The following is a 23894-nucleotide window of genomic DNA, read 5'->3' as shown; positions in this document are numbered from 1 at the left end:
TTACATATAATGACTTTTTCTATGATTGATGATTTTTTGGGTGGCATGCCCAAATGTGCTTTCCAACTGGTATAGTTATAACAACATTTCTTCAAAAAACAAATTGCTTTCTCATTGCAAGTGAAGGTCATTTGTCACCCTGAAAAAATAAAAAGTCAAATATTGAACTAAAATCTAACTTAAACTTGAGTTCAGCATTAAATTTAGTTTGGTTTAAACACATCTTGTTAACATTTGAGATCATATCAGTGAGAATTGGCTATATTGTGGGGCTACAGAATGACCTCAATTTAATATTTTTTAGAATACTCTAATCTCTATTTCCCTAATATGAATATCAGGAGTCTGAATTTTACTTTGTTTCATTAGGGTATTTGGTTGGTGGTCATGTGATGCGTCTCTGTCGTGGCCATGATGAGAGTTTGACCATCCCTGGAGCAGAAAGGAGTGAGAAGGAACAGAGGTAGTGTGCTCAATTTTAGTTTAGTCACAAATTGTTTGTACAAGATTAGATTTTTTTTTCAAGTGACTTTGTTTAAGAGTAATGAAAAAACCTTGACAAATGAAAAATGCAAAGTGGGCAATAGGACAAGATGAATGGATTTGGTTTCTGTAATGTTGCAAGCCTTTGCGACTGTTAGAAAAGATAAAAATTACAAGCTGATCATGCAGAAGTGATCAATGAGGGTGATACGCTCTTCCCGTGTTATGCACAGTAGTTACTATTTTAGTCCAGTATCAGGCCTTCTGTACACTGATGGCCAGAAATCTACTTGAGAGATGCACTTTTTTTCATCATGTAGCAATCTAGATTTGTTCATTACTTTGCCATTTGTACACGTGTACACTACTGCAGAGTTTAAATTCAGCATGAATCCATATGAAAACAAAAACAAACAATACACATTGAAATAAAGACAAAGCTCAGAAGACGTTGCACAATATGTTGAGGTGGAAATAGATGAGCATGCAAAAAGAGACAAATTATAGCGTTGAAAAAATGTTTTGCCTCATTCAATTTCACTACTGCTGTGGAAAACTGCCTTCTTCAGTTGAGGTAGACCATATATTTTCACCTGTCCTTATTTTGGTGTTCTCAAAAAAATGTATAAAAATGTTATCGAACTTAGTTTTATTTATTTACAATGTTTTCCAACACTATTTACCATTTATCTATTTATTTAACTTGTCAAACGTGCTAATACTACCACTGCGGGTCTTTGGCATTTCTTCAGTAAACTACCTTTGAAGTGTGTTTCACAATGAATATCGGAATTAAACTACTGTATGTTGCAGCCCCTACTTTAATGGCAAATGATTACATTGAGCTTTTGCACAATATTTAATTTTACATCAACAAAAAACCCCACCCCTCAACTTTTATGTGCTTCCAGGATAGTTAACTATGAGGCTGGTAAGGAAGCGTCAAAAGCCCGCTCCCTGTGGCGACTGGAGCCTCTGAGGATCAGGTGGGTTGAACATCTCAGTACATCAATCCATTTTCTCTGCCGCCTATCCTCACGAGGGTCGCAGGGAGTGCTGGAGCCTATGCCAGCTGTCAACAGGCAGGAGGCCGGGTGCACCCTGAACCGGTTGCCAGCCAATCGCAGGGCACATCGAGACAAATAGCCGCACTCACAACCACACCTGGGGGAAATTTAGAGTGTCCAATTAATGTTGCATGTTTTTGGAATGTGGGAGAAAACCCACGCAGGGATGGGGAGAACATGCAAACTCCACACAGGTGGGGCCGGGATCGAACCCGGGTCCTCAGAACTGAATACATACTCTATATATACACATGATAGATAGATAGATAGATAGATAGATAGATAGATAGATAGATAGATAGATAGATAGATAGATAGATAGATAGATAGATAGATAGATAGATAGATAGATAGATAGATAGATAGATAGATAGATAGATAGATAGATAGATAGATAGATAGATAGATAGATAGATGGGCATTTCTTCTGAGCTGCCACTCCCAATTGTTGCTCCTCCAGCGAACTCTGTTGACATCTCTTTCAGTCTCCTCTACCACAGGAGATATCGCGAGCCGCTCGTTTAATGTGAATTGATTCCGAAATCTAAAAGCTTGTGACGCGTGCTACGTGCAGCTGGAGCGGAAGCCACATTCGCTGGGGTCAGGCCTTCCGACTACGCCACCTCTCCACCGGCCATTACCTGGCCTTGACCGAGGACCGGGGACTGATCCTACAGGACAGAGAGAGGTCTGACACCACTGCGACATCCTTCTGCTTCAGACCCTCCAAGGTCAGTGCAGTCTCTTGGGACATTCGCCAAATTTAGACATCACAAGATAGAACCTTCGGGGTCGAAACTGTCGTCCTTGTACTCTTTAGGAGTGACACAAAAATATGGGTTTTGTGATCGAAACACATTTTTTAGTCCTGGAAAAGGTGCAATTATCACAGCTATGATTAACCTTACTGACCAAATCCCAGTTTCTACAATGTCTTTCCATTTACAAAAGCTGTTAACCGCACTAAGGCACATTGATGTCGACTGTGACTTTACACACGGAATCTTAAACGGAACCTTAAGCAGTCTTAAATTTGACTTTCCAAACTGAAGGCTGCATGGGCCACAGACTAAATAAATGTTGCTGTGTTTTATGTGACAATTTTGGGAAGTGTGATGGTGTTTGGACATTTTTATGAATAATAGATATCCGAATTTACAGAATCACTAAACACCAGTTGTCCATTACATAAATGAGAAGGCTTCAATTTGATCAAAGTGGCTTAAAAAAAAAAAAAAAGAGTAAAAAGTCTTAACTGGGATCCCTGAAAGCCTGCAGATACTGATACAGATAATGCCAATGCAGGAAGAGTCCAATTTAGTTTTTATACTCATGTTCCCTGTAGGGATAATTATTGGACTCCAAAGTAAAAGTTGTACCTTTTCCAGACACCCCCCAACAAAAAAAAAAAACGAAACCAAAAAAAAACAAAACATTGAGGTTGCAAAAATAGTACCTTTGAAGGTACCACCCAAGTGGCAAGCCACTGTGTTCCTAAAAATACAGTATAATGATTTATTTTTTTCTAAATTTGAAGCGTATTGCAAGCTGCTAAGTCTTCATTCTTTTCTTTTTTTTTATTTCGGGAACATTATCAACATTGTTTGGAGAGAAACATACATACTATTTTGGTCTACTGACTGGGGTGAATCGAAATGTCTTCTGCAGACTTCATTAAGTACTTCTTAAGAGAGCCTGTAATCTCCTAATGAGCTCATCAACTGCCATCATTTTTTTTGTCCGTTTTATAATTGCTCGGCAGACGACATTTGTCTTATGGTAATTGGCTGACTTACTGCCTTTTACCCTTTGTGGGTCAGGACAAACCCACTCTTAATTTAAATAAGAAGCCACATTGGCGTCTTTCTGTGTCCAGCATCGTGTCCAATGTGTGTGTGTGTGTGTGTGTATGTGTGTGTGCACTGCACTATACATACTTAAACAGGAAAAGAGTGAGTCGGGCCCAAAGAGAGACGTTGAGGGCATGGGAGTGCCGGAGATCAAATACGGCGATTCTGTCTGCTTCGTCATGCATGTGGCAACTGGACTGTGGCTGTCCTACCAAGCGCCTGATGCCAAATCGTCTCGTCTTGGACCTGTGAAAAGAAGGGTGAACGCACGTCACACATCACATTTGGGTCGACAACGCAATCAACTGTCAACTTTACAGAAACTCTTTTTGCAAGACCAGTCGATAATTTATTTAAAGATTCACAAGATGAAACCTTTTAAGTCCAATGACCTTAAGGTAGTCCAAATGGGATTCGACGAAAATCTTTAAAACATATGGTTCACATGTTATTAAAGTTTCGATTCATGAATATTTTGGCAGTTTTAACATTTTACTGTTGTGAACTTTTTTTACACTTGGGATCTTTGCATTGCAAAATAACGTCCTAATACCATCGGTCATTAAAATAGAATTCCTTATTGATATTAGGGGAACACCCTGCTATATTGCTATAAGTTCTCCCACTTGGAAATCATGGAGGGGTCTGAAATGTTCATCGTAGGTGCATGTCCACTGTGAGAGAGATAATCTAAAAAGAAAATACAGAAATCACAATGTACCATTTTTTAACGAATTATTTGTGTGTTACAGCTGCAAATAAGCATTTGAACACCTGAGAAAACCAATGTTAATATTTGGTACAGTACCCTTTGTTTACAATTACAGAGGTCAAACGTTTCCTGCAGTTGTTCACCAGGTTTGCACACAATTCAGGAGGGATTTTGGCTCACCCCTCCACACAGATCTTCTCTAGATCACACAGGTTTCTGGGCTGTCGCTGAGAAACAGACTTTCAGCTCTCTCCAAACATTTTCTATTAGGTTTAGGTCTGGAGACTGGCGAGGCCATGCCAGAACCTTGATATGCTTCTTACGGAACCACTCCTTGGTTTTCCTGGCTGTGTGCTTCGGGTCAGTGTGATGTTGAAAGACCGAGCCACGACCCATCTTCAATGCTCAGATTGAGGGAAAGAGGTTGTTCCCCAAAATCTCACAATCCATGGCCGCGGTCATCCTCTCCTTAATACAGTGCAGTCGTCCTGTCCCATGTGCAGAAAAACACCCAAAAACATGATGCTACCATCCCCATGCTTCACAGTAGGAATGGTGTTCTTGGGATGGAACTCATCATTCGTCTTCCTCCAAACAGTTAGTGGAATAATGACAAAAAAGTTCAATTTTGGTGTCATCTGACCACAAAACTTTCTCCCATGACTCCTCTGTATCATCCAAATTCTCAATGGCAAACTTGAGACGGGCCTTGACATGTGCTGGTTTAAGGAGGGGAACCTTCCGTGCCATGCATGATTTCAAACCATGACGTCTTAGTGTATTACCAACAGTCACCTTGGAAACGGTGGTCTCAGCTCATTGAGCAAGTCCTGTCGTGTAGTCCTGGACTGATTCCTCACCTTTCTAAGGATCATTGAGAACCCACGAGCTCATATCTTGCATGGGGCTCCACTCCGATTGAGATTGAGTGTCATGTTTAGCTTCTTCCATTTTCTAATGATTGCTCCAACAGTGGACCTTTTTTTTTAACCGAGATGCTTGGCAATTTCTCCGTGGCCCTTTCCAGCCATGTGCAGTTGTGCAATTTTGTCTTTGGAGAGCCCTTTGATCGTGGGCATGTTGCAAATTTGAGTCTTCCTGATTGTATGGGGTGGACAGGTGTCTTTAGGCAGCTAACCACCTCACACATGTGCATCTGATTCAGGATAATACATGGAGTGGAGGTGGACTTTTAAAGGTGGACTAACAGGTCTTTGAGGGTCAGAATTCTAGCTGATAGACAGGTGTTCAAATACTTATTTGCAGCTGTATTACACATATTGCAAAAAAAATCATACATTGTGATTTCTGGATTTTTCTTTTTAGATTATCTTTTTCACAGTGGACATGCACCTACAAAGAAAATTTCAGACCCCTCCATAATTTCCAAGTGGGAGAACTTGCAATATAACAGGGTGTTCAAATACTTATTTTCTTTACTGTATACTCTGTTTATCTTTTATCAATTTTAAGATGAAAAAAAATAATAAAATACCTGTACTGTAGGATCACAATGGAACAAATGATTTCCTTCTTATTCTTCTTCCATCCATCCATTTTCTGAGCCGCACATCCTCACAAGGGTCGCAGGAGGGCTGGAGCCTATCCCAGCTATCATCGGGTATGAGGTGGGGTACACCCTGAAGTGGTGGTCAGACAATCGTACAGTTTTTTAGTGTGACACGAGAAATGCTGGTCGCCACTGGGCTCCCACCCAGGAACATAAAACATCTCCCTATGCAGTTGCATGTATGGCAGTCCCTGTAGCATTGGTACCACGCCAAGGCCCCTGACATGGTAGGGGGTGTAAATCAATTTACACCACCTTACCCTTCTTCCTGATTTTAGTGTTTGATTACAGTGAGTCGATTCAGAGCCCCTCCCACAAAGATGGGCATGCAGGGAATGAAGACCTCCCTGAAGGCCTTACAACTGCAAATAGTATGGTGCTCTAATTATATCAATGTATACATACTATGGAATGCAAAAGTGGCTCTAGATTAGACTTGGTGATTTGTGAAAACATATCTAACGTGCCACTGATATGTGCTATATATGGTTTTAGTATTAATAGTTTTTGCTAGTATGCCGAAATGAAACACTGAAGACACAAATCTAAAAATATTTTTTAAAAACTAACAACAAACGATAATAAAACAATACTTGCAATATATTGTTAAAGGTGAAGACGAAAAGCAATTTTGATACCCATGGAAGGATGGGTATATAATGCAAGTACATGATTGTTTGCTTAAATGAGGAACATAAAATGATGTGATGGACCTTGAGTTTGATACCTGTGGTCTATGTTGTCTGTGTTGTCCTAACATAGGCCTGCCTGCATTCTGAAGGCCACATGGATGACGGCCTCACTCTCCAGCGCTGTCAGCATGAGGAGTCTCAAGCTGCTCGCAACATCCGCAATACAACGTTCCTATTCACCAACTTCATCAAGTAAGGAGTGACGGCAAAGCTTTCTGGGAATTTGAGCAGCTAGGTCAGGTCATTAGCAACTGAAATTATGGGAGGGGGCCACAATTTTGGCTAACCTAGCCAAATATATGACAAAAAATGTCATTTTAAATAATGACAAAATAGCTCCACGCTAGTTTTTGTGATCAAAAAGCACAGCAGCTTTTGACACATTTTCTCATATTTAATTTTGGTTCCCAGCTTGCATTACGCAACGCAATGCAGAACCTTCACAGCAATAACATTATCTCTTATTTAACTGTGAGGTTACATTTATGTTGCATGTTCTTTTCATCAAACCGTGACTGTGGGTTGAATGCAGCACAGTAACCTCCTCGTCAGTTACGTTGTATGCAAAGCTAAACGCTAGCTGGTGCTTCACTAGCTGTGTAAGAGGCTATCATGCTGTAGCTGGTAATTATACAATGAAGCCTCTTCCTTCCTCTGAGATAAAAGACCCCCGTTGGCCTTGTGCGACTTATCGGCGGCACAAATTCACTCACGGCTGACAGCATCTCAAAGCAAGTACACAGACTTGCCTTTGAATTTGCGACCTGGTGGTCTCTCTAACAAGACACAAAGCTGTAAAATTTCACCAGCACCCTTCCATCATTTTTAAGGGCTTTGGACGGCACCACGGCAGGTGTATCTACAGAAGTGGCCGGCTACGTAGAGGAGGTGCTGCAGACTCTGAATGACCTGATCCAGTACTTCAAGCAGCCCGACTCTGAGCTGGAGCACGAGCAGAAGCAATGTCTCTTGCGTTCGCTCATCAAACGTCAGGACCTCTTCAAAGAAGAGGTGAAGGAGAACCCAGTGGCGCTCGACTTCATTATGCAATGCGTCGTGCAACGTTAACGTCTCTATGTTCACTGTGGTTTGCAGCGGCACTCACAGGCCATAACATTAGGGATACCTTTTAACTGACCTACAAGCAAAATACTGTAGTTCTACACTGCTCCAAACCACAGTAATTTCAATTTTGTTTAACTGATATCTCACCGGCAATGTCCATTTTATTAGCTCTTAACAGATGCCTGTAGAGTTGGTAAAAGTACTTGCAGTCTGCAGTCATTCACATTTGAAAAATGTACGGGTGCGGTCAGTCATGCTCGCAGAAAAGGTTGTGGGTGTGATTAGGGATGGCCTTAAAATAATTTACTGGATTAATATAACTGTAAATTAAAAATAAAATAAAAAGTAAAATAGATAACTAAAATTTCAATGTCAGAAATGATCATTTCCAATTTCAACTGGTATTAGTAGAACATGATATAAAAAGGTATTTAAAAATGTTCATCAATAGAAATTCTTGATCTGACAAACTTTATCTGAATAAAACTTAAATGCACTGCCCTGTCAAGGAATAAACACGAACGGTCTATACCCGCAATGTTTTGAAGATGCTGAAAGTTTGGTTCAACATAATCGGCGTTCGTAGCAACAAGCTAGCGATACATTGTAACAAACATTAGTGTCACCTATTGTGATGTGTAGTTGTGGGGACAAGGGGCAGGCATCGCGCGACTGCCATAAATAGGGGGCCGGCTTGCTAGAACGCGCCTTCACGTGCATTCGCTCGACGTATTGGCCACACCTGAATCAAGCAACGAGGTGGATGATAGTCTACCGTCTTTTTTTGGGGTGGTTGGGTGGGGTCGGGGGGCACGTCATCACACTGCCTCGCGATCGACGCAATGAGATGACATGGCTCATGATGTTGATGACTTTCGACGTAAATGCGCTTGCAGTACGTGAAGCAGCTCTGAAGATGTGCTTTTGGCCTAACTTCCGTACATGCTCAGCACAGTTAACTTGCATTTCCTGTTTCCGGGTAAATAGTGGTTGTTTTGGAGCAGGCTCGTTCAGTCATCAAGGTTTATTAAATAAACACGTAAATTAATGTCAAGACTACACTAAATAAGCGACGTCTTTCAATATCTATTCTTTCTACTCATAAATTTTACGTACGGGATTTTTTGTTAAATGTGAGAAACTGAGTCTGCACTTAAGTAGAAGTACTGTATAGATACTCTGTTAAAAGTAGAATTTCTGACACAATTCCCTTACTTAAAAGTACAGAATGCCATGTACTGAAATCCAAAATTATCCATCCAGTACAAACAGTGATTTAATGCCAAAAACGACACTAATAAAAGAAAAATGTTACTCTCATTAAATTGATTATGAATTAATCGTGTTTCTGGCCACGCGTTTGTTCTCAGGGCATGCTGGCCCTCCTGTCAAAATGCATCGACCGGATGAACCTGTACAACAGCGCCGCCCACTTTGGTGAGATGGCTGGGGAGGAGGCGGGGGCAGCGTGGAAGGACATCCTCAACCTCCTCTACGAGCTCCTGGGTAAGTGACCGCGAGTGATGGATCTCTCGGCATCATCATCTGTCGACCCTGCCGAGACATGCATAATTCATCTTCCTCTGGCGCATCCCTCCTCCTCCTTTTCCTTTAACTTTTCACACGCTCACTTTTTCTTTTTTTTCAGCGCACTCTCCCTTTGCTTCACCTCCACGTCCTTCATCATTGTACAGAATGTCTGCATTTAGGTCACATCCCTCTCTGAGAACGCTGAGGATATGAAGCGGTCTTTTGCATTTCGGAGCAGCAAATTAAAGCCGCTGACAAAATGCCAGCTAGCAGAGGTGTTGACATTAGCCTCCTCTCGTGGGGGTCTGTAATGGCTTGTGAATGCTAACACTGAGAAGTTCTTCTTTGGACAACTCTGTCTTAGCTCATTTGTTTCACTGTCATCGACACCTTCCCACCCTCAGTTCTCCTTGACTCCCCTTGTATTCATCACCACGCCGTCACCATCCAGCAACTGCACCCAAATATACAAATAAAGTGCAGCCTACTGGCACTGCATATGCTGAGAATCCATCCATTTCCTCTGCCGCCTATCCTCACGAGGGTCGCGGGGAGTGCTGGAGCCTATCCCAGCTGTCAACGGGCAGGAGCCGGGGTACACTCTGGAGTGGTTGCCAGCCAATCGCAGGGCAGATCGAGACAAACAGCCGCACTCACAATCACACCTAGGGGTAATTTAGAGTGTCCAATTAATGTTGCATGTTTTTGGGATGTGGGAGGAAACCGGAGTGCCCGCAGGCACGGGGAGAACATGCAAACTCCACACAGGCAGGGCCGTGATAGGGATCGAACCCAGGTCCTCAGAACTGCAAGGCCAATGCTTTACCAGCTGACCCACCGCACCGCCTGCTTAGAATTATTGTCAAAAACTTTGGTGCATGCATTTGCTTAGCTTTGGTATGCAGTAAGTCCTGCCCACAATCTGTGCATTATAGTTCAGTTGTCTCCCACATGAAATGGAAATGGGTGCCATTTCCGATAGATGAGCACATGTAGGAGATATTTTGCGTCAGTTTAGACGTTTGTGTGTGTGTGTGTCGGGTTAGTGTGAGTGGAATGTAAATGTTTAAGATCATCAAACAAATGTAAATGGACAAATTTAACAGAAGTTCACTTAAAACTGCTGTCTTGCGCCATGAAATCATGCTAAATGTTTGAGCGTACACACATATATACACATACACATATATATTATACACAGTACTGTATCTCTAAAAATGGAATACACCGTTCCCCTTTTTGTAAATATTTTATGAGAATATTTCATCGGACCGCACTGAAGAAAAGACTTTGCTACAATGTCAAGTTGTCTCAGAGTACAGCTTACTGTATATGTATGTATGTGCCAATTTACTGTTCCCTCAAAATAACACTTAACCTCTGGCAACAAAGTTGTGTTATGTTGTGTGGGGCGACACGGTGGGGCAGCTGGAAAGCGTTAGCCTCACAGTTCAAAGGATCGGAGTTCAAATCATGCTCCCCCCCCCATGAGGAGTTTGCCTGCTTGATATGTCCTGCGTGGGTTTTCTCCAGGCATTCCGGTTTCCTCCCACATCCCAAAAACATGCAACATTAATTGGACACTCTAAATTGCCCCTAGGTGTGACTGTGAGTGCGGCTGTTTGTCTCTATGTGCCCTGCGATTGGCTGGCAACCAGTTCAGGGTGTACCCTGCCTCCTGCCCGTTGACAGCTGGGATAGGCTCCAGGATGCCTCGCGACCCTTGTGAGGATAAGCGGCAAGGAAAATGGATGGATGTATGGATGGATGTTGTGTGGCCAGCATTATTCTGCAGCGCTGCTGCAACTCTCTGGGGCAGGGATAAAGTTCTCCAGAGCTTCATTCTGTTTGTTCTACATTTTAAGATAACATTAGGTTCAGGATGGGAAAGGAATAAATTAATTCTTCATTCAATTGTTGTGTTAACATGGTTGCTCATGCGGATTATTAGTGGGTTAATTCATTGTCGGTATGCCTTGTGGGTTTTTTAGCATATTCCAAAGTCCTCATCAGTCTGTAACCACTCATTCATCTTGTCTCTCGTAATTTCAAACATGCATCATGCACAGTGCACATCCATGACCTTGCACTCCTCCGCAACAATGAGCTATTCCTTTTTTCTTCTTCCCTTCAATTATATTGTTGAGAAATGAGTTTTGTGAGGAACCAGTGAGCTTTTTTTTTTGTTTCTTTTAAAGTATTCGCTGACGCAGAGGATCACAGTGCCACAACATTAGATACACTAGTGGCTTGAACATCTCCCTCTCAGTCCTGAGAGTTGGAATTTCAACTCGGGCCTCCCTCTGTGGTGTCTGCATGTTCTCCCTATGAATATGAATGATGTTTGGCGAGGTTCATAGCTGGCGAGGCACTAACAATCGTGGATTTATAAATTTGAGCTCAACAGAGTGGCGCATTTGTCATGAATTATTTTGAAAAGAGCGGCTTATTTATGGGCTTGATGTTTGAAGCAGATCTTTAAGGTGCATCTTCCTCAAGTAAATTCCTTTGCAATTGGTAGTCCAGTTTTGAAGATTCTTGGTTAAAGGTCAAGTGTCATGAAATGCATGATTTTTAGAATGTTATTAATGAAAAAATAGCAGCCGGTATGGACCCATCCGTTTTTTACCACAAAACATGATCTTGACGGATATGGCTTTTTGTAACTCTCGCCATGAAAATCCTCTCAAGGGATTTGTTTTCAAGAAGAAGCAGGAAGTGACGTACGGGGCAGGAGCGCCCTCCAGTGGACTCGTTTTTTTCCATTAGTTTTACCTGTGGGAAGGTAGCTCGTTGTTCTTTCGTGTTAGCCAAAATGCCGACTCGTTCCATTGCTGGACATTGCTTGAACACTCGGGAGGATGGATTTATTTATTATTTCATAAGTTTCCAAGAGACCCAGTTCGTCATGAAAAATGGATTTCACGGGTGCAAAGGACAAGAGTTTCGTGGGTCCCAAACGACAGATAAGTGTGTATACAGCTACTAAAAAAAATAATAGTTTGGGGCGGACCATATAATCTGCCTCTCATAACGTGACAAAAGATCCGCGTATGTATGACAGGGGTGCTAAATGTGTCAGTGTGCACATCGGACGGGTGCTGCGTCGGCTCGTCAGCAAAGGCTGCCGCGTCGGGCTCGCGGACGGCGGTGGCTATGAACAACCCTGCCGGCAATGGCGCACTCAGCTGCGTACGACGACAACGCCGTAAAGCAGCCCGGCTTGGCGCCGTGATAAGCCACCTCGGCGCCGAAAATGAGCCACCCCAGCTGACAAGGCAGCTGGGTCGGCCTTCCCGGCCTTGTCGGCCGGGGTAGCTCGTCGCGGCGCCGGGCCGCGATGGATCATCTCCGGCGCGGAAGTGGATCTGACTGGGAGGCGGTTTGGCCGTGATCTGCATATTATCTAACTATGGCTAGAAACAATAGGGTAATATTGCCCCGGTTGTGAGATGTTCTCTTCTTCGAAAAGAGTTTCCGTGTCTGAAAGGGCGTGTCCCATAGTAGGGGCCACAGCGTGTTTTCAATGGTGAATCTCCTGGGTGACGTCAGGAGATGCAGCCAATATGACGACCACTTGGATGTCGAATGACACATTGCGCTTGGATGACTTTCTGCTCATATTTATTTTTTTGTATAGACATTGAACTGAATAATATTATATGTACTTTTCATCTATTTTAGAATGTTTATAGGGATGACACTTGACCTTTAAGGTTGCATATTGTATCTTCCATCTGGAATGAACAGACTGTAGCTGTGTACATGATTTTGGAATCGAAACTCGATTTGTTCTCATAGAAGAAGGCAATGATGTCACCTTGTGTACCCTTGTATGCAGTGTGTGGTTGAGTTCATTAGTAAGTTGTTTGTCTATATCCTGTTTCTGCCCTATGATTGACTTAAGACCATTCCAGCGGGTACCCTGATAAAGTCAGCTTCAAACTCACCTATGACTATAATGAGGAGGGGTGTTCCGGAAATTGGATGGAAATTCACAGTGGTGTAGAGCCTGTAATGCATCATAATGAGAGCTGCTTTTAATATCTGGGCCAACCTTAGTACATTAATTGGGTAATATATTCCAAAAACCTCTCGGCATGCAGTTCTACTCCACTGCAAATTCCAATGATCCTTAAAAGTGAAAATATATATCACTATGGACGTTCAGATACACCATTCCAAATGTTGCTGGTTGATTGTCTTTTAAATATATTTTTATCTTGCTCAGCTGCACTAATTCGCGGAAACAGAAACAACTGCACCCAGTTTTCGCAGAACCTCGACTGGTTGGTCAGCAAGCTGGAAAGACTTGAGTCATCGTCAGGTATAAAAGTATTTCTCATTTGCCTGTTTTAACATTATCTATGAAATTGAAACTATTACATGTACAATCGGGGATGCATTTCTTCATATAATGACAATTTCCTCATTTTAGGGATCTTGGAGGTTCTGCACTGTGTCTTGATTGAAAGTCCCGAGGCTTTGAACATCATCCAGAGAGGACACATCAAATCCATCATCTCTTTGCTGTACAAACACGGACGTAACCACAAGGTGTCAAATGACTGCATCTTTTTTGGCCCCCAAGCTTATTGGGAATTCAAAGTTTGACAGTAAATCTCACAGCCGAGCCTTTAATTCCCTTTGCTTTCACTCGCTGCCTCGTGATAATAACAAAACTAAACCCAGTACATCGCCAATTTAGCCTGAGAGGCAATTTGTGTTACTTTACTGAACAAGTCAAATCCAATAGTTCAAGGACGATTGAGTTAGGATTTACTGCACCCTTTTGTTTTTATCTGTATATGCTTTTGGTCTCATCTGATGTTCAGCAGTGGAACCTTTTGTGAATCTTCAAACAATGAAAAAAAAAAACTTTAAAAATAGTCTCTTTAAATCTTTCGGTATAACCTTGAATGAAGCTCTTTTATGGTGGTCGTATATACTACCTATTTTCTTTGTTGTCTTTCAGATTCTGGATGTCTTGTGCTCCCTTTGTGTATGTAATGGTGTGGCGGTGAGAGCCAATCAAAATCTGATCTGTGACAACCTGCTTCCCAACAGGGACTTGCTTCTTCAGACCCGACTAGTCAATGATGTTCATAGGTATGTGAAGAAAATCTGTTTGGTAACTTAAATCCGGGCTTGTACAGGTGATTGCACCTCTTAGATGCTTAGGTGTTATTTGAGGTTGATTGAAAGTACTTTTACCCAATACCACTTTTTTCAAATTGAATTTGAGAACTTGCAGATACTAATTACCAGATACTGCTTATCAATACGTGATCATGCTTGAAATGATATGTACTGTACACACACCTCTGTTTTCACCTCAAGCATGAGGCCGAACATCTTTTTGGGTGTGGCTGAAGGCTCTGCCCAATACAAAAAGTGGTACTTCGAACTGGTGATTGATCAGGTGGACCATTTCGTAACGGGCGAATCCACCCACCTGAGGGTGGGCTGGGCGAACACGAAAGGCTACGCCCCGTATCCTGGTGGAGGCGAGGGGTGGGGAGGCAACGGCGTGGGCGACGATCTCTACTCATACAGCTTTGACGGTCTTCACCTCTGGTCAGGTGGGAATCTTCACTACTACTGACTGATGGTACACAAGGCAAATGAACATATGTTGTTTAGTTAACATATAAAATAATAATAATAATCATGAGTACAACCAACAATTCCAGCCTTATCTGTCCATTTTGGATAAATTCAAATTTGCTTGGATGACTCTCCTGACTAACCACCCACCTCTCCGCCTGTGTGTATGTGTCCTTCATTTTGTCCAGGTCGCGTCCCACGGGCAGTGGCCTCCATTAACCAGCACCTGCTGACTTCAGACGACGTGGTTAGCTGCTGTCTGGACTTGGGCTCCCCCAGCATGTCCTTTAGGATCAACGGGCAGCCCGTGCAGGGCATGTTTGAAGACTTCAACACGGATGGATTCTTCTTCCCTGTCATCAGTTTCTCTGCTGGTGTCAAGTATGTTTCACTGGAAAGTTACCAAAAGAAGGCAAAGTGGGTGAGGTCTGCCTAATGGCTTCCTTTCCGCTGGGGTCTTATTACGTAATTGCTGATGTGTGGGAAGTGCTATTTGCTGAAGTTGAGCCCCAAACACTTAGTCGAGACAAAAACCCACAGCGAAGCAGAGTCTCGGATTTTCTTGCCTGATGTCACGCAGTGTTCTGTCACCTCTTGCTTCATCAGAGTGCGTTTCTTGTTGGGTGGACGCCACGGAGATTTCAAGTTCCTGCCCCCCGCCGGTTACTCTCCGTGCTATGAGGCGCTGCTGCCAAAGGAGAAGATGTACGTGGAACCTGTGGAGGAGTACAAGAGGGATCACGAAGGAGTCAGAGACCTGTTGGGAACAACCCAGTTTCTCTCCCAGGCCTCCTTCATCCCCACTCCGGTTGACACCAGCCAGGTGAAGGCACTTCTATGCTCACAACTAGTTTAGTAATGTACTTTAATTTGAAACATGGACACCCTGCGATATTCAACTGCTAGCTTTTTGAGTCTCACTGACATACATATACTATATTGTAACATCACTATTATTAATTCATAATAAGATGGAAAGCGTTGGCCTCAGAGTTCTGAAGACCCTGGTTCAATCCCAGCACTACCCATGTGGAGTTTGCATGTTCTCCCCGTCCCTGCGTCGGTTTTCTCCAGGCACTCCAGTTTCCTCCAACATCCCAAAGACATACAGCATTACTTGGAGACTAAATTGCCCCTAGGTGTGATTGTGAGTGCGGCTCTTTGTCTCTATGTATCCTGCGATTGGCTGGCAACCAGTTCAGGGTGTATTATCCTGCCTGTTGACAGCTGGGATAGGCTCCAGCACTACCGCGACCCTTGTGAGGATAAGCGGCTAGGAAAATGGAAGAATGGATGGATAAAAAGATGGATTGACAGTCAAGGAGAACAAGTTTGCTACAGAAAGAGGATGTTGGGAAGAAAAAAGCAAGCTTGGGGATATATTGAAAGGCTCAGGTCACTCCCATTCACTTGAACGGATAGAAATCGCTTGGATCACATTGACGTCCATGTTTGTTCAATTTATATCATAAAGTCACAATGAGCATTATTGTAAAACACAATATAAAGTATGCTTATTGGAGATATGTTTGTAATGTGTCTGTAGGATATGGTGGCAGCGGCCTGGCTCCCACTATTTTAAAACGTGGAAATGTATTTTTAAAGTTGAGGTGGATTTTGATTGGCTGCAGTCTGGGACATTATTAAATGGGAATCCCCGCAGACAACATCAGCGGCAGAGTGATCGGCCACACAGAAAACTAGGGATTGGACACATCACTTGGTGTACGCCAACCGTAAAACAATGTATTTTCATAACAATATGGGATGTATAGTGAACAATATAAGAAATGGGAACAATATCAATAGTAAGTGGTGCATTTTTTATTTACATGAAGTTGAAACCACAGCAAATAAGATAAATCATCCTCACCTGTCAATATGTCCCCTATAATTCCCTAGCAACCAGTCCAGTGGTTGGAGTGAGGGTTTGGTCTATGGCCCAAAATACAGGTGGGACAGGCTCCAGCTCACTCGCGACTCCAATCTATAGAAAATGGATGAATGGAAACATTCAATTAAATTGCATTCATTATAGCCCAGAAGTTGTCTTCAGGTACTTTACACACAGAGCAGTTAGCCTCAAGCACCACAATCCCCAGTCATCAAAAGACCGACTGAAGCCCACCTAAGCAAGCACTAGGGAACCAAGGCATGGAAAAACTTGGGAAGGACCCTTTAGCAGACCCAAGACTAAATGTGCAGTGAGCATCTTATTCTTCCGCTTGAGTTAGAATAGAGAAGAACTATCGATGATGGCCATTTCCACAGAGACCTCAGGTGGAGGGATCCAGCCGCCTTTCAGCATGACCAGGCTGGCACATTTGTTCAGTGCAGAATCTTCCACGGCAACGCCTCCAGGGAAGTGGTCCTTATTCTAAGTGGTCTGTGCAGAATCCCTAGAGCAACCGTCTCAGATTCGGTCATTGTCCGGTCATTGGCCCCTCACCGAGCAGTAGAGGAGGGAGGAAGAGATAAGAGAAGCGGGAGTAAAACGGGCCTGCTTGGATTTTAATTCAATGCCAAGGTGTAAACATCTGTCTTAAATTGAGATTGAAATATTCCAGAGTACTGGAGCCCAAGTAGGAAATAGTCTAGAGCTTCCAGACTTTTTTTGTTTTGGGTCTCTGAAGAATTAAAAAACAGGCATGTTGCGAACATAGGTTTCGGGACAGACCTTATTGTACCACTAAATCAGCAATCTCTAAATATAAAGTCCCAATATTTGCACAGGGGGAAAAAAAGCAATACAAAGTAATAAGACTACCATCATGCTGAACCATCCGTTCCCCTTGTGTCTGCACAGATTGTTCTTCCGCCACACATGGACAACATCCGAGACAAGCTGGCAGAAAACATTCACGAACTGTGGGGGATGAACAAGATCGAGCTAGGATGGACGTACGGCAAGGTACACCTTGCGACGCAGTGTCATGCAGTACGCATGTACTGTACTTTGCGTGTGTTTGCCTTTACTTATTGGTAAAATGTACATGTTTGATGGGCAATATTAGATCATCTTATTTTCAGGTTCGGGATGACAACAAGAGGCAGCACCCGTGCCTTGTTGATTTTACCAAGTTGCCTGAAACAGAAAGGAACTACAACCTACAGATGTCAAGTGAAACACTGAAGTATGGTCCCCTTACTAAACGGTCTCGTGAAAGCAAATCTCATAAATGTTGTGTGAGAGCACGTTTAGGTGAGAGCAAAACTCAAACCCAGAACCCAAACTGATTGGCTCCCAAATGCTGGCTCCTGTCACTCTAAAAACATTTGATCTGGCTCAATAAAGTGACCTCGCCTTGTTGTGATCTCATAAACATAAAAGTCCATCATCACATTGATCATCATTTTATTATGAGCTGGAGGAAGAATATACACGACACATTCGAAAGGTTTGACAAATGCATTAAAAAGTCAATGGCTGTTGGTTTTAATGGCAATCCTTTTTATACACTATCTATCTATCTATCTATCTATCTATCTATCTATCTATCTATCTATCTATCTATATCTATCTATCTATCTATCTATCTATCTATCTATCTATCTATCTATCTATCTATCTATCTATCTATCCATCTATCTTTTTCTCAGGACCCTCATGGCTCTTGGATGCCATGTTGCCCAGGTCAATATTCACGCAGAGGACGATCTGAAAAAAATCAAACTTCCCAAAGGGTAACGTAGTATTTTTCACTTTTGTGTGATCATATTTTATAATTACAATAATGTAAAAAAAAAAAAAAGACAGCTTCACAGGTGTTTTTTTTTATTTGATTTATATATATTTTTTATATATTATATATAATTTTTAATAACAATCATAGTTGTGGTTTATAATAAGGTATAAACTATGTATGCAATGATTTGCTCAACAGCCAATCCCTGGGCAACTATAGACAGACAGCCAATTATATTCACAGGGGGGGCAAACTTAAAGTTATGTGTGAAAGGGACGGGTCATTTTTAGATTAGTTAAAAAGAAAAAAGTTAAAATGTGAAATAGTTTATTTTAAACAATTGACATAGATATTTTGATTTTTTACACAGATAATAGATTTTTTACATATTAATGAACACAAGAATAATTAGTTTTCATTTTTAAAGGTAGTTATATACAATTATTAATTACAACATTCACATTCATTTTTTTATGAGAATGATAATATGAACCCTTTTTCACCAACTTTGGGGAAAATTGCTGAAATATCCATTGACCAATCATCCATTTATCTGCTTATTTGATCTCGACTCGTGGGGGTTTGGGGGGAAGCATCTTAAATGGGCAAGACCAAACTTCCCTGTAGCAGCGCTGAATTAATACAATCAATATTTTGGACTTTTGGACCGGGGTCCAGATTCAAACTCTCAGCCTCAGAACTCTGAGACAAACGTGCTGCTTACTACCACAATAGTGTTTAAAAAAAAATTATGTTTTTTTTTTTTTTTTTACTTTTTTGTCTCTAGCTACATGATGTCCAATGGATATAAGCCTGCGCCTCTGGACCTTTCTGATGTGAAGCTGACGGCAGGCCAGGAGGTTCTCGTTGACAAGCTGGCGGAAAATGCACACAACGTGTGGGCCAAAGACAGAATCAAACAAGGATGGACATACGGAATCCAGCAGGTAGAAATCTGTTTTCTCCGCTATTACGCTCGTTTGAAGTTGACTTAATAGTGAATGGCATCAAGCTGGTTAACAACTTAGAAGTAATTTTTTGTTTTTGTTTTTTTGCGTCCAGGATTTAAAGAGCAGGCGGAATCCTCGCCTGGTGCCATATGCTTTACTTGACGAGCGCACGAAGAAGTCCAATAGAGACAGTCTGAGGGAGGCCATCAGGACGATGGTTGGCTACGGGTATGGCATCGACCCTCCAGACCAGGAGGGTAAGAAACTTTGACACACTTCATGATACTCTCACTTAATACATTTTTTCTATTTAGTGAAGTTATGTCCACAAATGTGAATATTTACAACTACACGTATACTATTTCTACCCTCCCCCCACGAGCCCCCACTCTTGGGTTAAAAAGAATGTTCACAATCACATTTGAAACATGACAATTGACTTGCAGGTCAAAACTACAGAATGTGATGTTACCCTAATTGTAAGGAATTTTAAGCTATAGGAACAAACAACAGGGCAGCACGGTGGATCAGTTGGTAAAGCGTTGGCCTCACGGTTCTGAAGTTCTGGGTTCAATCCCTGACCCGCCTGTGTAGAGTTTGCATGTTCTCCCCGCCATGCCTGCGTGGGTTTCCTACAGGCACTCCGGTTTCCTCCCACATCCCAAAAACATGCGACATTAATTGGACACTCTAAATTGCCCCTAGGTGTGATTGTGAGTGTGGATGTTTGTTTCTGTGTGCCCTGCGATTGGCTGGTTCAGGGTGTACCCCGCCTCCTGCCCATTGAAAGCTGGGATAGGGTCCAGTACTCTCTGCGATCATCATGAGGATAAGCGGCAAAGAAAATGGATGGATGGAACAAATAACAGGAAAGCAGTTTGGCAGGCAATAAAATAAATAGTAATGATCAATCATACAGAAAGCAGCAATGTGTTTTCAGTTATCTTAAAGTCAAAAAATGTCATGTGTAAGATGCTTTTGATTATGATTTTACAACTCCCCAGAACGCTTCCTCGTCAGCTTATCCAGTCATTGAGATAATATACTATTGATGTTGTTGTCAATATTTTGTTTCCTTTTTTAATACAGATGATGAAAACAGTTATTGTGTGTTCGTACAATTATTTTTGAATGATTCCTCCCAGCTGTCCACGTGGCGGACAATCAGAGCATTGAGACTCTGCGATTCTTCCGCGTGGAGCAAACATATGCCGTGAAAACGGGAAAGTGGTACTTTGAGTTCGACGCCCAGAGCGGAGGCGACATGAGGGTTGGCTGGGCGAGACCTGGCTGCAGACCTGACGTGGAGCTCGGAACAGACAACCAGGCCTTTGTCTTTGATGGATACAGGGTAAAACTGGACATTGCACAATTTCAACCATCATTCATTTTTTTAAATCCTTTCTCTCAATTTTCCAAAATAGGCACATCTTAAATTAAGATTAGAAATTGACACTAGGTGCTAATGTAATAGTGAATGGTTGGTTGTATGCGTCCCCCAATTAACCAGCGACCAGTCCAGGATGTGTCTGGTCTCTCACTTAAACACTTTTTTTTTAAAAATATGATTCCAAATATCTTTGACCACGTTGAAAATTGCAACAAAACAATAAACTTTGTTGATTTTCTCAAGGGTCGACGCTTGCATGCAGGCAGCCGCTACTTTGGGCATCCGTGGAAAAAAGGAGACGTCGTGGGATGCATGATCAACATGGTAGACAAAACGATGATTTTCACCCTGAACGGCGAACTCCTGATCACCAACAAAGGCTCAGAGCTTTGCTTTACTGACTTTGAAACAGAAGACGGTGAGAGTTTCACACTTTAGTTCTGTGAGCGCTGTATTCACACTTTATGATAATCAAGAAAGAAAAAAAAAAGTAATATCCTAACACTGTTAACAAAACACAACAGAATTAGGCAAAGCGTGCTCGGGATGGACAGCTCCTTTTTTTCCTCAGCCAAAATTCCACTCAGCAACAGAATCCAAGCAAAGTACCGTAATTTCCGGCCTATAAACCGCGACTTTTTTCACACCCTTTTAACCCCCGGCTTATGCGGTGATGCGGCTCATTTGTGCTTTTTTTTTTTTTTTCCCTAACGGCCGCACGGGGGCACTCGAGCGGAAAAGGTAAAAGTGAGACCGGTGGAATATATGTGCCAAGGAAGTGACTTTTACCAATATGTTTTTTTTTTTTTTTTTTTTTAAACCGGCCCTATGGACAGGTTTCCGAAGACATCACCACAGTCCCAGGAGTCCCTTGTCTGCCATTTTGAGTGTCTGAAGCAAGTTAGCGTCTATGTCAACAGAGCAAGCAAGCCCCTTTCGTCCGATAATATGGGCTACACATGCCTAGTTTGGGGCTGTACTAACCGTGCTGAATCTGGGCAAACAAAGAGGTAGCATTTTGATATTTCAAAGGTAGTTGTCAACCAGGGAAGTAAAACCAAGCAACTGTCGACAGAAAGTTGTTAAGGATCAACCGGGCAGGATTTCTTCCTGATCCAACAAAGAGACACTACAAAGTTTGCTCGGATAATTTCGTAACACGTAACGTTTTCAATTAAATCCTTGAGGCAACAAGGAATGAACAAATTATGTGTCCTACACAAAGGTATGACAGAGAATTCTTTATTATAAAGACTTAAAGACTTTAAGAGAAAAAAAAATCGACTTACATTTTTAACTGCAGAAGGGGGTAACCAGTAAGACCTTTCTTCTATAACTGTCTTGCTATCCCGTAATTTTAATGAAGCCTCGACTGCATAAAGAAGGGCAGCCACGTGTCAACACACTTCTCCAAGACCAGCCATACAAGTACAATGATGGGAGAGAACGCAGCCATCTTTTTGGCGTATGATGCAGGGACGTAGTAGTGGATCGGTAGACCTCTGAGAATGTCTCGCTCGAGCCGCCATTACACACTTATTACCGATCACCCGTTGCCGTACATCTTGAACCCACCCACTTACAAAGTAATTGTAGGCTTGTAGAGACTTGTAAGCCTTCAGTTCATCAAGGCTATATGCGCTCATAGAATTCACGTGATAATTAACAATATCGGATATGTAATGTCAGGGTAGCCTTCCACATAGTCACTCCAGTCGCTTGCTTGAAATTCATATGGATCTTTACCGCCAATGTCCTTCAATTTCTCCAAGTATCTGGCTCTGCTTAAAGCATCAAACTCCAAAACGTTTGCATTTGCTTTAAACGACGTCATAACTTTTACACCAAACGGAAAAATTAACCATCGAAAAAACTTCGCGGTTCACCATTCAACTATGTTCTCTGAACTCTAAGACACACAGTATGGCATCCGTCGCAAAGCATGATGGGTAATTGGAAATCTATCCTTTAGCGCCGCGCAAATGTTAGAGCCACGCTAGCGTCTTGCTGTTGTGTTACTGCCGCGTCTCAGTGATTTAGGTATGTTTTGTGTTTTTTTTTTTAAACGGCCCTGTTAGTGCTGTGCTATCTTGTTGCTACTGTGTAGCTACCGCAGCTGTTTTTTTTTTCCCGGCATGTTTGGGTTTTTTTTGTTTAACAGCTCGTGCTACCATTTTGTTGCTATGTTAAGCTAAGCTAAGGTATTAAAACTTTGAAAACTCTTTCTGTGTACCATCTTTCTTTGTAAATATCTCGTGTTTCATAGTGGGTTTCAAAGTGGGCATTTGCAGCTTTTACACCGGTGCGGCTTATATATGTACCAAATGGTATTTCCTTTACAAATGTACTGGGTGACGCTTATAATCAGGTGCACTCTGTAGGCCGGAAATTACGGTATATAACATAACACATGCATAACAGTACTACAGTAATAAACAGATGTTTGTTGGATAAGTTACACAAATGGCTGCTTCTTATTGACGAACCCATAAACAAATCCCCCCCCCCACAGGTTTTATCCCGGTGTGTAGCGTGGGCACATCTCAGACAGGCCGCATGAACCTTGGGAAGGATGCCAGCACCTTTAAATACTACACCATGTGTGGCCTCCAGGAGGGCTTTGAGCCCTTCGCTGTCAACATGAACCGAGACATCACCATGTGGTTTAGCAAACGCCTTCCCACTTTCGTCAATGTACCACAGGATCACAGGGATATTGAGGTAATTTCTGGAAAAAAATAAATAAATCTTGGCCTTACTTGTAGTATATGGATAAAGATACTGATGTACTATATTATCACATTAAGGCATTGCATTTCCAGCAACTGGAGTTTATGTTTTTACGTTTATGAAAATAAAGATGACCAAGAAAATATATATATGGTCAGGTGACGAGGATTGACGGGACAGTGGACAGCCCCCCCTGCCTTAAGGTCACCCACAAGACATTTGGCACCCAGAACAGCAACAATGAAATGATCTACTGCCGACTGAGTATGCCTGTTGAAGTCTTTTCTGCAGACATGCTGCTCGAGGAATCGTTTAAACTCAGGTCAGACATTTTTTTTTTTTCTGAAGAGCAAATTGCCATTTTTTTTCGGTCTTCATTTTTCCTGTGGCAACGTCAGACTGATAGATGTGATCACTTTGGTTAAATTTGTAATGATCCGCTCCGCTGGCATAAATAATTTGTTCTCTGCAGCCATCCTCCAAGGGAAGACGGCGCTATGTACTACGGGAGCATCACAACTGTAAATTAAACTATACAGTATTTTTTTATTTTTTATTTTTA

At 42.2% G+C, this 23894-nt stretch overlaps 1 protein-coding gene and 1 long non-coding RNA gene across 4 annotated transcripts in view; one reads left to right on the top strand and one right to left on the bottom strand.

The window, feature by feature from the left end:
• The window catches only part of ryr3 (ryanodine receptor 3), a 96627-nt gene that overhangs the window by 26487 nt on the left and 46246 nt on the right, over nt 1-23894 (top strand). The window contains exons 8-30 of the mRNA XM_061812966.1: nt 370-463; nt 1395-1469; nt 2125-2281; nt 3496-3660; nt 6445-6566; nt 7205-7385; nt 8810-8945; nt 13201-13296; nt 13408-13526; nt 13945-14078; nt 14310-14551; nt 14765-14957; nt 15183-15399; nt 17383-17487; nt 17607-17710; nt 18177-18260; nt 19050-19209; nt 19325-19469; nt 20358-20563; nt 20846-21020; nt 23115-23323; nt 23491-23654; nt 23805-23853. Of these exons, the coding sequence (XP_061668950.1) occupies nt 370-463; nt 1395-1469; nt 2125-2281; nt 3496-3660; nt 6445-6566; nt 7205-7385; nt 8810-8945; nt 13201-13296; nt 13408-13526; nt 13945-14078; nt 14310-14551; nt 14765-14957; nt 15183-15399; nt 17383-17487; nt 17607-17710; nt 18177-18260; nt 19050-19209; nt 19325-19469; nt 20358-20563; nt 20846-21020; nt 23115-23323; nt 23491-23654; nt 23805-23853 (3332 nt within the window). The remainder of the gene's footprint in view (nt 1-369; nt 464-1394; nt 1470-2124; nt 2282-3495; nt 3661-6444; nt 6567-7204; nt 7386-8809; nt 8946-13200; nt 13297-13407; nt 13527-13944; nt 14079-14309; nt 14552-14764; nt 14958-15182; nt 15400-17382; nt 17488-17606; nt 17711-18176; nt 18261-19049; nt 19210-19324; nt 19470-20357; nt 20564-20845; nt 21021-23114; nt 23324-23490; nt 23655-23804; nt 23854-23894) is intronic.
• LOC133496897 (uncharacterized) lies at nt 7-22627 on the bottom strand. 3 transcript variants are annotated; one of them, XR_009793884.1, is made up of 9 exons: nt 21892-22627; nt 16450-16563; nt 15168-15292; nt 14727-14967; nt 14425-14574; nt 8852-8993; nt 5608-5752; nt 3488-3646; nt 7-432 (listed from the first exon to the last, which is right to left on the bottom strand). It is a non-coding gene; the product is annotated as an uncharacterized LOC133496897 (long non-coding RNA). The 3 variants fall into 3 exon arrangements; XR_009793885.1 differs by lacking the exon at nt 7-432 and adding an exon at nt 1630-2221; XR_009793886.1 differs by lacking the exon at nt 7-432 and adding an exon at nt 2241-2364.

This window comes from Syngnathoides biaculeatus, chromosome 23, assembly GCF_019802595.1.
Source record: "Syngnathoides biaculeatus isolate LvHL_M chromosome 23, ASM1980259v1, whole genome shotgun sequence".
Lineage (NCBI taxonomy): Eukaryota > Metazoa > Chordata > Actinopteri > Syngnathiformes > Syngnathidae > Syngnathoides > Syngnathoides biaculeatus.
Note: the sequence above shows the minus strand (reverse complement) of the source record. Positions and strands in the feature narration are given on the sequence as shown.